Genomic DNA, 17298 nt, shown 5'->3' on the forward strand with positions numbered 1-17298 from the left:
GTGCTATGCTTTGTCAGTAGAGAAGATGCTGAATCTTTAGCCAGTACAAGCACATACTTTGCACAATAGAAGTTATTTGCAATACAGTTCCCCATATGATTGCCTTGTGCATCATATGTTTTTTGCTGTGCCATATCCTTACTATATTCAGCAATCGTACACATGAAGACTGGTGAATTTCATTCCTTTCCAATGAGAACACAATACTAAAATATGCATGAAACTTTAACCAGATCCAGCAAAAGGCCCTGAGAAGGACCAACCTGGGTTAGGGTTAGGGTAAGGTTAGAAAGAGTAAATACAGAGTGATGATGACAAACATGGAAATACTTCTATAGGAACTAGAACTACAAGTCCCATGTCGTCTCAGGAGCAGCTCATTGGTGAACTTGGTGAATGCACTGTGAAAGTACTATTGCCAAGTTATTTAGAATGTATGTCATAGCAATTTACTATGACATACATTCTACTTTAAAAGTGTTAAAAGTGTAAAGTCAACATGCCTGTTAGCCTACTTGGGCTGGTTCATGCTTAGAAAATGAATGTAATGATCTAATTTAAAGTCACACTAACATCTAATGACACTGCATGAATCACACTTAAAAAAAACTGCTGACTGGTAATTGTCAGGTTCAAGTTTGCTGCTTTCTCCCTTCCTTCCTTCATCTTCATTCCTTCCTCCACTTTCTGTTCCTTTTTTTCATCCTTTTTCTCTCTGTTTTCCTCCTTTCATATTCACAATGCTCTTGTCCTAATACATTTAAAATGCACAAATAAATTATTTAGATTTATATTTATAAGGTTTGCCACATTTTTCCAGCAGCTGATAAATCCCCTACCATAACCTCAATACCTGTTGCAACAGTGATGCTACTGTGACCCTTTATGGAGGAAGGGGGAGAATTGACTTAGGACCCCAACCTGTGGTCTAATCAAACAGCAAATCTGTTATTCTCTGCCTAAATTCTTCATACACAGATAAATACAGTATACAAGCTATATCTGCAGACATAAGATTGCCTTGACACTTTGTTTTGTGACACCATCCTTGATAATGTGATTGCTTTTCATGGTTTGATGTTCACAATATTTAATTATGTTTTTATGTTAAATAATAATCTTAGCAATGTTCGTATTCTACTTGCAGCTAAAACTTAATTAGATTTCAGTCATGGGAGATTTAGGTTCGTGAGACTTGAACACTCAATATCAAAAAAGATTAGTTTAGGATAATTAATTTCAGAAAGTTCACCAGGGTGATCTGCCCTCGGACCAAGACCTTTAAGTAAGAGACAACACCAGACTGGCTTTTTTCCCTCCTTCCGTTCTCTTACACGTACCCTGTGACCCTTTTTCTGTCTGTGTCTCCTTTCCCTGTGGCTGAGACCCCTGCTACACCTTTTTCTCCGGGCAACCCCATCTTCTGGAACGCAAACCGCCTGCTTAGACGGATCCCCAAGTCCGAACAAAGCGCTGCAGAAGCTTGCAAAGACTTCGAGAAACTGCTCCAATTAAAACAAGATCATCTTCTCCATCTCTGTATTCTGTGTGCTGTAGCTACCCCTAGGCTAGCCAGAGCACCCTTAAGAAATTTCTGGTTTGTTTATAATTTTTTGTGTGAATAGAGATATAGATATATATAGTGAGCTATAGATGAGGAAGGGGACCTGCCTGCGATTGCTGCTGAGGATGCTAGCATTGCTGAAGATGATATTAGCATTGTTGTTATAAAGAGCTCTAATGGTAAGTGTGTGATATTTTTTTCTCTGTTGCCAATTATAAATGTAAAGCATTTGGTGGTTGAGGTACAAATTCTGATTTCTTATAGTCATCTATTGCGATGCTCATTCATATAAAATGAGGTCTACTGAACAGAATACTGTTCATTTATTAGTCGAGGTGTTGGAAACTGGCAGCATGACTTTGTGATCTAAGAATCTGAAGCTAAAATGTGCACAAACTTGTCTGTTGCTTGCTGCTTGTATGCAAGCCCTGTCAGTGGCATAATTGTGTGAAATGAGATATTCAGAGGTGTGTTTACATAGGCAGGCTTTTGAACTTTACATCTTTATCTCTTGAGCTGAATATCTTACCTTGTGTTCAACACAGAATGACACAGTTGCAGAGTGGGTACTGCGTATGTGCGCGTATCCAGGGGTGTTGCAGTAGAATTTGAACAGTGACAACCAGCACATTTAATGGGAAACCCTAAATTTCAGAACACCCTCACTAAGAAGTTGAGAAACCCCATAGCATCAGCAAAAGAAATCTCAGGCACCTCCTCTGGTGGTGACCCAAAACTTTGTGACCCAGCGGAGCTGCCCTGAGGGAAATAACCAGCTGAGGAAACAGTTCCTCCAGCCCAGCAGAACCGCTGCTGCAATGTTTGGATGAGTCATCTTCCAGCCACTCCTCTGAGTAGGTCAAAACGTTTTGTCTGTGAACAGGGTTGATGTTCTTTGGGTTGTGTAGGGAAAATGTAGGGATATCAGGGCCTTTGTGGTATAAGCTTTAGATAACGGCTGTGTTGTGTGATGCTGCGAAATACCTAATTTACTGTTTGTGTTATCACCTCCTCCACTCAATTTATGCATGTGTTGGAAGTTTTCCTAGTAGTTCAATTCTTCATTTATAAAGACCAGATTGTAAATGTTGTGTTCCACTGTACACCAAGTTATGGATTAACGTTGCAGACCGTCAGATTATTAAATGAAGGTATGGTCAATTATCCGTGTCTTTAATGAGTGGTGCCCAACTTATTTTTTGAACAACAAATTCTGAACACTGCATTCTTTTTATGGCTCCTCAGATAAGAAAATCCATGTTTTTAACAGCTAGTTGAGTTGACCCTTCAATAACAATTTTAGTCCAAAGAAACCAAGACGGCTATGCCTTATTTACATTTTATTATCCCAAGTGCAGACATTTAAATGCGTTTGCTTGTCCTCTTGCACACAGTGCCACCAAGAGTCATAGTCTGGGGAAAAAAAGAAAGAAAAAAGGTTGCATTACTGAATGACAGAAATTATAGTTAGAAGTTGTTGTTTTTTCTACTCACATTGACAACGTGTTTGAATCCACTAGTTCTGTACCATGGCCCTGAAGGTCAAAACACGAAAGCATTTCACATTTGGTGAGACCCAAACTGGAAAAGGTAGGTATGTATTGGACAATGATTCCTCGTTGCTGATTGGATGCACTGGCTGTCAGTCTGTGACAAACCGTAGTTTTTCTTCTTTTGGATTTAAGGCAGACTGGGTGCCTTGCAACACATTGCTGCCTCACTGATAGGTATGATGATAAAGATAAAATCAAGTAAAACATTAAATTGCTGTGCAGGAGTTCAAAAGCTGGAAAGGCGGAGAGGCTCGGCTGAAAAGACATGCATTGTACAGAGCTCCGCGTAAGCACAGGCTTTTATGACTGTCAATATAGCCAGCATCTAACATTAGCTACTCCGCTGTGAAGTAATGTCTGTATGTGAGCTAAGCATCTAGCAACATTGTTGTAGATGCTGCGGTCTTAGCCTGGCAACCTCCGTGAACTTCGGATCTGGGGAGGAGGAGGCGGGGGAGACGACTCTCTCCAGTATTTTTAATTTGTACTGCAGTAACTATTTTAAACACTAGCTGTCAGTATTACATATTGCACCTTTAAAAAAAAACTTCAAAATAAATCCGAAGCCTCTGAAGTGCCACATCAGAGCGCATTGCTGTTACGCACATACTAGGGTGACCAGACGTCCCGAAAAAATTCGGGACAGTCCCGAAATCCAAGCAGTTGTCCCGAATCCCGAATCCTGCCCTAATTGTCCCGAAAATTACAGCAAAGTCTCAACAGCAGACTCTCGAGTAGTTATATTCTGATAGAACATTAAAAAGTGTTCATGGTGATTGAGTCGTCCTGCAGCCAGCTCCCGTCGGCTGCTCATTGGCTGCAACAGTACGTAGGCCCTAACACGCATTGCTATTTTTCATTCATTCATTGTTGAAATGGAGGCTCAGGTTGGTGTCCCGGGACCCGATGAACACGTAGCTAAAAAGCAAAAATGTCTCTGCAGGTACCAGGAGGACTGGGTAGGGAAATATCCCTGGATTACTGCAGTTTTACGTGATGCAAACAAAGCGTTTTGCAATGTATGTAGGAAGGTTTGGTACAGACCAACATTTTGTGTTTGTTTTATTTGTTTCATAATGACACTTGAGTTCATGATTTTAATGATTTTTTATTTGTATTTTAGGGTTTACATGACAGACAGTTGAATTCCTGAATAAAAATAAAAAATAATTTTGGTGCAGAGTTTTGAAATTCATGTTACCGTCTCGTCCCCGTCTTGTCCCGAATTTTACCCATTCTCATCTGGTCACCCTAGCACATACAGACCCTTACACACATCAGACTGGTTGGTTATAACTCCATATTCTGCTTGTTTATGATGGAGATGTCCAGTTACCCGGGCTCATCATAGCCTCTTTTCCAACTTAGGTTTTGTGAGCCACGGATGACGGGTTTTAGAGGGGGTTGGTCTTGTGGATAAGGGGCATGCGTTATTAAAGCTACACTAGAGAACTTTTCCCGCTTCGGGAAGTGGAATTGTCCATTACATTACATTGTCCAGTTCATTCGAACTACAGATCCGCTACCCGATCTGGGAAACTATCTACTCTACATTTCATTATAAAGGTACTTTACTCAGGTCAATATTAAATATAAGATTCAATCAAACACAATGTCAATAATCTGTCATCAGTGTTTAAGAGGGAATTCTTTAATCTGCTACAGTTAACAAAAGTTGGATCAAAGGTGACTACCGTATAAGATAAGCACCATAACAGTTGCAACAGTGATCTTTGTGTCACTTTTGGCAACGATAACACACACATCGTCATGTGAGAACCCTTTGGATTCACACAGCAGACTGTGACAGGATTACGCAAAGCTGAACATCTGAAAAGATAAGACGGCTGTGGGCTTTGTACGTTTCGTGATAGAGGAATATAGTGTAACAATGCAGCCTGATAAGCTTTATGCTGATTTGTTCTTTACTGGATAAAGAAAAGGAATTAGAGGGTTTGAAACTGTCTACACTGCAGCCTTTTTCGAAATTTTACAAAGTCCAGTCAGTAAAATAATAACAAAACAACATTTTATACTCTCTCAAAACTTTATTTCAACATGCAGATATCTGGATGACCACTCAGTATTCATCCCTATTTTCATACATAAAAATATATTGACAAAGGCACTCTACAGAAGTACTCCAGGGGAAAGAGCAAATACAGAGTGATGATGACAAACATAGGAATACAACTATATGAACTACAACTACAAATCCCATGTCGTCTCTACGGCGGAAGAGTTTCTCATTAGACCTCGGTGTTAGGAGCAGCTCATTGGTGAACTCGATGAGGAGAATTGTGACCGCCCAGATGCAGGAGCCTGAGGATGATGTCACCGGGGTCGTTGCCTTCGAATAGGCTGGTTTGGTCGTCTCCTTCCTCCTCGATGAGGCACGATTGGTCGGTGGTGCAGCTCTCTGTAAAAGGATTTTGACAAAAATAAATAAATAAGGAGTTATTAAGAAAGTGGTAGATTGTTATTGCAACCATACGCTTTACAAGATGTTGTTATCAGGTTTTGTGAACCAGGACCATGAACCTTTTTAGAACAAGAGGGCAAATGATCAAAGCACAGTTCACAATAAATCAAGTAGCAGAACTCCAATGCAAAGACACAGTATGTTGCTTATTTAACTGCACTTGCAGTTATTTGTCCCATTTGTTGTAGCTAAATCAAAGCCTTTAATAGAATAGAAAGATACTAGAAAATCACATAAATCAATCCTATATGCATGGGTGGAAATTAACTAAGTACATTTACTCAAGTACTGTACTTAAGTAAAAAAAACAAAAAAAACTTCTATTCCACTACATTTCAGAGGGAAATCTTGTACTTTTTACTCCACCTACACATTTTCTTGACAGCTCTTAAATACCTATAATGAGCATACATAATACAATGCATTGTTTTACAGTCTACTACACTACCCAATAGCATATAAAATAACTAGAATCAGCTCCATTTCAGCCAACTACATTAAACACATTAAAACATTAACATTAAAATGCAATTTACATTGTAATGCAATGCAGTCACTACAATCCAATGGTATAACAGTAGAACTCCATTTTGCCAACATAGTGGGTACTTTTTACTTTTTATACTTAAATGTTGCTAATAATACTTTTGTACTTTTACTTTTAAATGCAGGACTTTTATTATGACAGAGTGCTACTTTTAACTCATGTAAAGGAGGATCTGAATATTTCTTCCACCACTGTCTGATTGTACTTCAGGACTTCCTGACCTGCATCACAGCAGAGTCCTGAAGCAGCGCAGCGTCCTCCCTCAGATCCACAGGGTCTCCCTCCTGCCTGGCAGGCGGTGAGCAGGTAGTTCTCCTCCACGCAGTGAGCCGTTTCCGGGGAGCCCAGCAGGCAGCCGAGGCCCTCCCCGCAGCAGATACTGGGGCCGAAGCAGCGGCCCCTGTCTCCGGGGCCACACGGCATGCACTGGTGGAGGAAACGATTGATTATTATTGTTTTAAGCCATTTAGCACTGTTTAGAGCATATAGAGGATATTTATCATGAACTGATGTGTCCGTTCTCTCTCTCTCTCTCTAAAGTGATATTTCAGATTAAGCATGAGCGTTTAAGTCCAAACTTAGCTTTATTATATAAGATTCAATGTTGACATGTAACCAACAACTGTTTATTTAATGTCATTTTACTGCCATTTTAAGGATGTTTTTCAACATCTATTGCATGTCATTCCATCCTGGAAGAGGGATCCCTCCTCTGTTGCTCTCTGAGGTTTCTTCCTTTTTTGTTCTTCTTAGTTTTTTTTTGTTCCTTATCCAAATCAAAGGTGGAAAGATAGAGGGTGTCGTATGCCGTACAGATTATAAAACCATTTGGGAAGTGTGATTTTGATTTGAACAAAATGTTTTTGAATCTAGCAGACATTTGTCAGTCTGCTGCATCCTAGTTTGTAACTTCATAAAGGAATTGTAATTTAAAATAGTGCTTAAAGCAGCTCACCTTTCTCAGCGGTGCATCCATGATGGACCTTTTGCCACCGATAGGACAGTTAGAGATGTAACACGATGAACATACAGACAGGAAAAAAAGTAGGCATGTGGACACAGCGGCTCCAGTCATTTCGGCTGAGAGTGAAAGAAAGATGGGGGGAAAAAATTGTTAATACCCAAATATACAAAATGACCCATGGAATCTAAGCTTGATAGATATCCAGCAATCCACTGAAACAAAACTCACTTGTCGCTCAAACTCTTGATGAACAGTAGATTTGAAGTGTTGGTTCCAGATGCTCGTCGATGCTTCTGTTCTTGGTGCCTCTGACACGTCTTATATACTTCCAGAGCTTCTTCTGAGAGTGACACAGAAACCTAAAAGCCACTTAGAGATCCTTAATGAGCCTGTTTTAGTTACTATCACCTCCGGAAATGAAGCTGACCACTGGGCAGGCCGGGTCAAAAGGGCCTGACAGTTCTGTGGCCTGGTTAGCTTTTTGCTGTTGAGAATTATTACAGAAGGGCTTGTGGTTCGTGACCATGCATGTTAGAGATGACAGGAAAGTCAGAGAGGTCAGGACGTGAACGAGGTAATGGAAATATTCAAAGCACGAGTGGACACGTAGTACAACTTTTGATCTGCTTTTGTATAAAAAAAGGAGATACATTTTAAGGATTCTTCTTGATTAAGTATATTTCCAGGACAGATGGGGGAATATGAAAAAAAAAGCTGGTTTTAAAGGTCATGAGAATAAGTCCCTCTCTGATCCTGGGCCTGCTTGAGCTGCCATGTTGGCTCGGAAGTGCTGAGTTTTTTGTATTCTGGATGTTTGTAAACAAACACGATGATGACGAAAAAGACTCACACACAGACACACAAACCTACAAATATTCCTTTCTATTAATAAAGTCCTTAATTCCTCACAGGAATTGACGCACAGCTGTCCAGGTCTGAGGTTAATTGGTCCTATGAGCTAATTAACACAGCTAATGATCGGCCACAACCCATAAAAGACAATCTCACTGTTTCAATGATATGAGCTCAATTACTGCAGCTCCCTCCTGATCTACTAACTGTCACCTCATCTCAATTTAAAATAAATTGATAACATTGTCTTTGTTCGCCAACTTCTGTGCCGAAAGGGAAGAGTGGGACATTGAGATGTGGACCGACATTAGTTTATTTAGATCTCAGACACATAGACAGATCAGAAAACATAACTGTAGTTACCATGTGAACATAAATGAGACAAGTTGTTGTCATAAAGTGTCACTCAGACAATGGGCCACTCTTGCCTCCTAGTGGCTGTGTTGACACCTTCTATGGTTGACACGTTTCATCTTTTTAGGATTTGATTTTTCATTGTCTTTTACTGTTATTATCTATTATGGTTTTGCAGGAAGTGGACAAACTAACAAAAATACTTATTATAAAATCAATTATAATAACACGAAATTACCATTTAGAAAGAAGAAAGAAAGAAACAGTGAACAAAAGTTTTATAGGAGTGGTGTTTGTTGCAGGTTTCCTTTTCTTTGGTGAATTGCATTAGTGTTTATGTTATAGTGCACAGCCCCTGTATAATAGACCCTATGTACCTAACAGACTGACTATGAACTGCTGGAACCTAAAATACCTGAAACATCTTTAGCTGAAATACTTTTAGTGCTGTTAACAAGCTTCACAACGTTTCATATTCCGTCTAAAAACATAAAAGATGTATTCCCTTTTACATATGAAATCAGTCATTCCTAACATGTATTTCTTTGAGCTGTATAGAAAAAAAATAGCTGGTTTAAACAGACTGAGATCCTCTTCCATCACTGCATGCCACTTCACAGATGTTACTGTAAACATTCAAACTGCATTGTTTTCTTGTGCAACATCAAATCTCACCATTCCTCCAAAAGCTGTGCAAATCCCTATTTCATAGAGAAATGGAGATGTCTATCTAGTGTGTTTCCTTATTTTTCTGCAGGAAGGCACTAGGCTTGTTGACTTCCTCTCCCCTCCCTTCCTTCCTTCTCTCCGAAGGTACTCATCTGAAAAATGAGAACAAAGTGATTGTTCCTGTTCTCTTTCTTAAGTCACTTCAAATGCTATCCGTGGACAGGCGGCTCATTGTCAGGAGAGTTGCAGTGCAAGCAGGAGGGAGAGTAACACAGGTACAACAGCAGCAGCTGCAGCAGCACTTCAGCCAACAGCATCACAGAAAACACACTCTGTTACACTCAACTGGTAAGTTCCACACACACAGACTTCGCTATAGCCTCACACACACACACACACACACACACACACACACACACACACACACACACACTTACTTAGCACTGACTGGCATTTGAGGAGGGGCTTGGTTTTTAATGGATTGTTTGGAATGCATGGTGTGGCAAAGTATAGCCCGTTGTCTCTGCACAGCGCACCTTAAGCGGGATCATATCCAGGAGAGTTTTTGAAACTAGCTGAAAGAATTTCATCATGCATCTGATAAAGTTAAAAATCATTGGAAGAAGCAGAATAACATTCTTCTTGCATTCTGCATGTGGTTTATGTTTTCTATACTTCAATAATCACAAATTTACATTGTGTCCTTGTGTCCTTGTGTCATGTATTTTCATTTTTATTGATATTAAGCAACATTTCCTGTTGTTAGAGAGTGTGTTGCACTGATTGTAAGTTTTTTTTTAAAGTATGTTTTTGCAGGAAGAAAATGACGAATTTAGAATGTAGATCGTCATCTCATAATCTTCCTTGCGTGTTGTCATCTTTAAAACATGACTTAGAGATGATTCAATGAAATAATGATGTAAATCTGGATGTTCATGTTAAGGGTTTAGTAATTGATCAGTCATGTGACAGAAAATGAACTATTTTGGTGATTGATTAATCGTTTGAGAAATTCTTCAAACAAAAATACCAAAATATTTGGTATTTCAGCCTCTAAATTATGATAATTTGCTGCTTTTCTTTAATTTATGAGATTGTTAATTGAATATCTTTAGGTTTTGGTCAGAGAAAACAAAACAAGATGTCTCATTGGGTTTTAAAGAATTGTAACAGGCACGTTCTGACAACACCAAATGATGAAATGATTATATCAGAAAATAATCTGCAGATACATTGACAATTAAAATATTATTTAGTTGTAGCCATGCATATGGTTATATGTGTATTTTGTGTGTATCATTTTATAGGAAAGTATTTTAACATGTAGCAGACAATAAAGTAGAACTAGTGGTCATGCTATAGTGGATTTATATGGATCAGCAGTTTTGTCATTGATAAGCACTGAGCTATTTACAGGAATGGATAGATATGTAAAACATTGCTAGGTACATTTTGGATGTCATGCAGAAGTACGACAGTTCCCCTCTGAGTATCAATATCATTTCACCCATTACTATTGTCTACACTAAAGTATGGACATAGTAACTTCAGCGAAGATGTTATTCATAGCTATAACATCTTAACATATTACAGTTTTAAACTTATCGGTTATTTAATCGACCTCAGACTTTAGGCTGCTCACAGAGATAAAGATTAAAATGTAACGAAAAAGAGGAAGTTCTTCCTGGCTATCAGCGCAAAAAAAAAATGAACAGAGCAGAGAAAAAAAGACATGAGAAGTGAAAAGTGTGCGGGAGGTAGAGGTGAACATTTCACAGATAACTTCCTAATTTCAGGAGAGGGGGAGATCTGTGTGAAAGAAAGAAGTGAAAGGTTTCAGGTTGAACAGTGAAAGGTGGGAGTGTTCGACACAATACTGTATATGTCCCGGTTACATTCTTTTCACAGAAACCTTTAGAGAATCAGTTTCATGTCATAAATAGAAATCAGACACAGAGTCATTAGATATACTTTTGTCCAATTGTTTTGTCCAAATTCCTTTTGTACAAATGGTGTGTCTGTTTTGGGGGTTGCCAGTATAACTTCATGTATGTGGTAGAACTGAGTATTATTCAAGTACTGTACTTAAGTACAATTTGAGGCACTTTCTACTCTCAATATTGTACTTTTCACTCCATAACATTTTTTTGACAGCTATAGTTACTAGTTAATTTTCAGATTGATGTTTTATATAATAAGACATATGATTATATGATGTATTGTTAAAGATTCAATCAGTGATTCCTAACTTTGGTTTGTGACCAAACATCTCATGAGGTTTAATTTAAATACTTCTTGTACTCTTCCTAATGCAGAAAGAAGATGGAAGCAGACAGAGTAAATTTCTCACCAGCAAAAAGTCCTCCTCTAAGACAAGCATCTCAGCACAGTCTCTACCTAAGCCCACCTCCACTCTACATTGAGCACCCTAAATTCTCCCCTCCCAGCTACCCCAGCATATCACCCAGCAGGAACACCTACAGTGCATTCAGCCCCCCTGCTTTCTTTCCCATGCTTGGCCCCAGTTATACCCAAAAGGAAGGATCCCAAAAACGCAAAAGAACTCCTTTTAAAATGGACACCCAAGGAGGTGAATCTCCTGACAGAGAAGCAGAGGAGGCAGACAAAAGCAGCAGTAAGAAGACGGTGCACCTCTCCCACATCGGCTTCTCCCTCCCATCTCGCCACATTCCTTCCCCATCTCCTAAGCCCATCCCTGGTATGATCGAGCTCAACAGACTGCAGCTTCATCACAGATCACCAGGTATGAATCTACCTGCACAGGTGAAACAGGAGCCTCTCAGTCCTTCCCCTGTTTGGCCTCCCTCTCCTCTCCTCCTGCACCCTCCGTACTTCCCACCTCTCCACCACAGCCTCCTCCCATACCCCTTCTTCATGCCCGGCCCTGTCATGCACCTCTCCCCTGGTTCTTACTACCCAAGAGACGACCTCCGCCCCGGGCACCGTGGCCATGACGGACCTCCTCGCAGTGGGACAACTAGTGCTGAAAAGCTCGGTCTCAACGTCCACGTGGATGACAGCTATTATGTTGACGTGGGTGGAGACCAGAAGAGATGGAAGTGTCGTATGTGTGAGAAGTCCTACACCTCCAAGTACAACCTGGTCACGCACATCCTGGGGCACAACGGCATCAAGCCACATGGATGCCACCTGTGTGGGAAGCTGTTTAAGCAGCTGAGCCACCTGCACACACACCTCCTCACCCACCAGGGCATGAGGCCCCACAAGTGCCAGGTGTGCCACAAGGCCTTCACTCAGACCAGCCACCTGAAGAGACACATGATGCAGCACAGTGACGTAAAGCCATACAGGTATATTAATAGTAGCAAGTGCTTTTTATTTCCAACTGTCCTTTTTTTAATCCTAATCTATCACACACTTTATCCGCCCTTCCAGCTGCAGTGTGTGTGGCAGGGGTTTTGCTTACCCCAGTGAGCTTCGCGCCCATGAGCTGAAGCACGAGAAAGGACATGAGAACATATGTGTGGAGTGTGGTCTGGATTTCCCCACACTGGCCCAGCTAAAGAGGCACCTGACCGCCCATCGTGGGCCCACCTTGTACAGGTGAGTTCTAAACTGGCTCTACCCTTTGCTGAAATGTCTGATTGTGTTGTTTAAGCAATAGTTGGACATTTTTGGGAAATTCCCTTATTCATTTTCATGTTCAAATGTTAGATGAGAAGATTAATGCCACTCTCATATCTGTACACTAAATATAAAGCTACAGCTAGCAGCTTAGCTTAGCTTAGCATAAATACGGAAACAGGGGAAGCATGTAGCCTGACTGTGTCCAATGGTAACAAAATTGGCCACATAACCCCCCTATATTGCACGGATTAAACAAAAGAAATATAATATGTTCATGTTTAACTAAGGTGCTGGAAAGCAGATTGTGTTACATTTAACTAGCTGTTCACCCTTGTTTTTCTTCTTTATGCTACGCTAAGTATTACTTTAACATTACAGTTCTCTATTTGGCACAATGGTTAACTGTATACATGTTGTTCCTGCAGGTGTGCAGAGTGCCAGAAGACTTTTCAGTACCCGAGCCAGCTTCAGAACCACATGATGAAACACAAAGACATCAGACCGTACATCTGCAGCGAGTGTGGGATGGAGTTCATCCAGTCACACCACCTGAAACAGCATACTCTCACTCACAAAGTAGGTTTAATTAACAAAGAGAAAGAGAAAAGACACAGCATTATTCCAATGTTTGTTTGTTTTGTGACAGTGGTTGGAAGTAAAAGGGTGGATTTTTTTGCATCAACCAGAGTTTTGCTGTCACATCAAGACATTTCCATTATTCCTTGTACACATTTTGGATAGTGACGATGGCTCATAGAGTAGGCTACTTTGGCAGCTGTCTCAAAGCAATTTCTCTGGCCCCTGAAACTATTTTTAACCCCTTAACATCCAGTTTTCCAGTTCTTTTATTTCCCCTTTAGGAGCCTTGGAGTAAGAAAAACCTGATTCTATACTGTTTGACAGTATAAATATACTGTATAAGCAAGTCTTCATTGAAGTAGTATGATGTTCATATTTAAAGCCAAGACTTTTGATGTCTTGGTATAATTTCAAACACATTTTCCACAAAAACATACTTGGTATCTTTGGAAACTTTAGATCTCCACAAAAAAAATCAGATGCTCCTGACAGATCAGATCAGTGGGATTTTAGAGGTAAAACTAACTAGATAACTTTCTCACACCGCTACATTCTCTTGTTCTTCAGGGGGTGAAAGAGCACAAGTGTCGCATCTGTGGTCGTGAGTTCACCTTATTGGCCAACATGAAGCGCCACGTCCTCATCCACACCAACATACGGGCCTACCAGTGCCACATGTGCTTCAAGAGTTTTGTGCAAAAACAGACTCTCAAGGCTCACATGATCGTCCACTCTGACATCAAGCCCTATAAATGCAAGGTTGGTCAAATCTAACATGTCAGATGGGGCTGTTGAATAGTTAGCACACATTGTTAGCTTAGCATAGAGACTGGAAATGGGGAAACAGCTAGCCTGGCTTTGTCTAAAGGTAATGCAATGATCACAGCCAAGATCCAAACCTTTACTATTTCGTGGTAGCTGCTATTAAAGGATTTCCCCACTTTTCTGGAGTGTCTGTTTTGACCTTGGTGTTTGGTGCAAGGACTTAGACGATGACCAGATAGCAGAGAGGCTTTTGGCAGTAGGAGCCTCCTTGTCCATAGGAAGGATATCACCGCACAAACTGCCTCTCTAACAATGGCCCCCCAGCCTCCCTGGAGAACAGGGCCCTCAAATAGATTTCATCTCGCTTTCTCTGCTGCTGGAGGGAGCTTCCTGTTTTCTCACGGTCCTCTTGGACAGTTTACAGTCCCTCTCTCCTCCTGAAGGAAAGGACCACCCTATTAAAAAAGAATGCAGAGGAAGGACAGCGCAGGAGCTGCCCTTCCCTGTTCTCCTCCTGGCCCTGTCTCGATGTTGCTTCCTCTCTCTTTCTGTTTTTCTTGCGTGTGTGTCAGAGAGAGAGAGAGAGAAAGAGAGAGAGAAAGGGGGGGGAGACAAAGAGGAAAAGAGGAAAACAAGGATAGGAGGGGGGAGAAAGGGTGTTTGTGTCTATGTATATCGGAATGCCTGCACATTCATTTATGATTACATGTTGCTCTACAACCTCAGCAGTCTGCAATAATTAGTAATCTAACAAAGGAGATTTGGCAGAGAAGGAAAAATAATAGGTGGATGGTGTTTGCCTATTGTTTTCATATCCCCAAATTTACAACAGCCAATGGCGGAAAGTGATCAAGTACTGTGCTTGCATGCTATTTTGAGCTGCTTGTACTTTACTTGTGCACTACTAATATCTGCTACTTTTTACTTCTACTGCATTTTAGAGGGTTATCTAGTTACTTTGCTGGCTGGGAGTTAGATAAAAAGATACCACTCTTTCATATGTATGGTAAATATGTACCTTCAGCTTAGCATAAAGACTGGAAACAGGGGGAAGCAGCTAGCTTGTCTCTGTCCCAAGGTAACATGTGCCAGACTATTTCTTGGCTGGGGACAGTTTCCAGCGGAGACTCCAGGAAATGATTGTGCCCATCTGAGTTGCAAGGAATTTGATGTCAGCCATGTAAAAAATTACTACATTTCTTATTTGGCTAATGGCAACTTACCTGGCCATATACTTATCTACCTTTGTCTTTTAGCTTTGTGGGAAGGAGTTCAACAGGATGCATAACCTAATGGGCCACATGCATCTCCACTCAGACAGCAAACCCTTCAAATGCCTTTACTGCCCGAGCAAGTTCACCCTGAAGGGAAACCTCACCAGACACATGAAGGTCAAACACGGTGTCATGGACAGAGGGCTGGATGAAAGATGTAAGGATGCACATATTGCAAATGGTAAATGCATTGTTTTGCTGAAAAAGTTGCTTGATGTAATTTCTTATTTCTCTGACTTCAGTGTTTCGTCAAAGAGGGCGATTCTGCTTGTCCACTCCCATGGGCCTCCTTACCCGCTTCAGCCAAGAGGAGCCATTTGATCTTTCCCAGAAGCCCCCGGGCCTTCCCAGCCTCCGTCTCTCCCAGTCGGATGGCGAGAGCGTCCCTGGAAGCTCGTGTCAGGAGGAGGATGAGGAGAGTTTGTACAGAAGGAGCCAGTACAGCCCTGAGGTGGACCCACATGAGCCGGCAGGTGAAGACCAGTACATCCCTGAGCTGAAGGAGAGAGGGCAGGGGTCTCCAGCTGATCTAAGGCCTGGGGACAAGCAGAAACAAATGTATCAGCATAGTTTAGATGAACAGACATATGAGAGGGAATCAGGAGCAGAAGGGGGGGACCAGGTGCACCGCTTACAGTCAGAAGAAATGTCTGAGATGGCCTATGAGTCTGATTTAGAGCTAGGTGACCAGGTGTACCAGCATAAAACAGGCCGTAGAAAGTTTTATGATTACTACTCTGATTCAGAACTAGAAGATGATGATGATGAGCCAGAGCAAAGCAAACAGCAGAATGATGGCTTGTGTGATGTAGCAGAAATGAACCAGAGCAGATCAAAGACAGGTGAAAAAGTGCATAATTTGCACACAAGTGATTTAATGGGAGTTACGGCTTCACAGGAGGAAAAACAAGACAAAGAATGAGAAAAAATAGAAGAAAAATGACAAGAAGATGCAGGTTTTTAGGGAAGGCTGGTGTTCTTCTGACAGGAAAGTGGATGTAAAATGTGTAGGTCTTTAAATGAAACTGATTATGAAGGATGTGGTATAGAGATGAGCACAAAAAACATATGGTGTTTATTAAGAGCAAAAAATAACAATGAAGTAACTGAAATACAAAGCTGTGAAGCATAAAGTACAGAACATATACACTGATAAACAGTCACTGAAACAAGGCTAATGTACATTTTATGAGTGAAAACGTGATTGGGTTTGACTTTTTTGTGTATAAAATGCATTTTTACAAATTATTTTGCAATATTGACTCAAATATGCTATTCTGCCTTAACTATGGCTCTTTTAAACGTGTAAATCTATAATATAATAATCAAAAATGTGTAATTGCTCAAACCAGTGTGCATGTTTTGAAGTTTTTTTGTTTGTTGTTTTGTTTGTTTGTGGGACATTGTGTTGTTAACAGACATGCCAAACCTTGAGTTTCTTAATTCATTGAGTGTCTTTATGAAATAAACTGTGATTCTGATTAATGTTTAGATTCTTTTTATGTATATGCTTTTGTTATTTCAGTTTTGTAAGGATGGTGTGTGTTTTTATTGTATGGCAGTGTAATGGTGGTCATCTGAATGTGATTCTGCTAAATAAATACAAAAATAAAAGCTTGAATGCATGAACCCTTGCAATGAACCTGCTGTTTGTGTTTTTAGGAACCTTATAAACACCCCTATGACTGGTTCTAAGGAATGGTATATCACATCTCAATCCTCTCCGTCTGACACATACTTTACTAAGCCAGAGATGATTACTGTGAATTTCAAAAAGCTTGCCCTTCTCCTCCTGCTTCTCTTTCAAAGCAGAGGAAGAGGAAGAGAAAACACCTCTCCCCTTCTCTCTTTTAGGTTGTGATCAAACACCAGTGATGGACACAGTGGGTGTCCCAGACAAAGGCTTCATATGTCTGTATGACTCAAAATAAAGCATTGTTTCTGTTCATTGCAGAAGGCTCGCTGAAAATAGAAATACTAGTGGAATGATATATGTACATACTGTAAATATATACATATATAGTATATATATCATACAGTGCATCATGCATTGTGATATCTCACATATATCTCATATGTAAAGTCA

The 17298-nt window shown here is 40.5% G+C and overlaps 2 protein-coding genes across 3 annotated transcripts; one reads left to right on the plus strand and one right to left on the minus strand.

The window, feature by feature from the left end:
• Positions 1–5390: 5390 nt before the first annotated feature.
• On the minus strand, positions 5391–7221 carry oxt (oxytocin). Its single transcript, XM_078249752.1, has 3 exons — positions 7102–7221; positions 6368–6572; positions 5391–5536 (listed from the first exon to the last, which is right to left on the minus strand). The coding sequence occupies exons 1-3, from the start codon at positions 7219–7221 to the stop codon at positions 5391–5393; spliced, it is 471 nt and encodes a 156-aa protein (XP_078105878.1).
• A 1955-nt stretch (positions 7222–9176) lies between these two features.
• On the plus strand, positions 9177–16846 carry znf366 (zinc finger protein 366). 2 transcript variants are annotated; one of them, XM_078251009.1, is made up of 7 exons: positions 9178–9333; positions 11301–12317; positions 12403–12570; positions 13020–13170; positions 13741–13932; positions 15195–15369; positions 15455–16846. In XM_078251009.1, the coding sequence occupies exons 2-7, from the start codon at positions 11308–11310 to the stop codon at positions 16132–16134; spliced, it is 2376 nt and encodes a 791-aa protein (XP_078107135.1). In that variant the 5' UTR covers positions 9178–9333; positions 11301–11307; the 3' UTR covers positions 16135–16846. The 2 variants fall into 2 exon arrangements, with proteins under 2 accessions (XP_078107136.1, XP_078107135.1); XM_078251010.1 differs by lacking the exon at positions 13741–13932 and having other exon boundaries at positions 9177–9333.
• The last annotated feature ends 452 nt before the right edge of the window (positions 16847–17298 follow it).

This window comes from Sander vitreus, chromosome 5 (genome assembly GCF_031162955.1).
Source record: "Sander vitreus isolate 19-12246 chromosome 5, sanVit1, whole genome shotgun sequence".
NCBI lineage: Eukaryota > Metazoa > Chordata > Actinopteri > Perciformes > Percidae > Sander > Sander vitreus.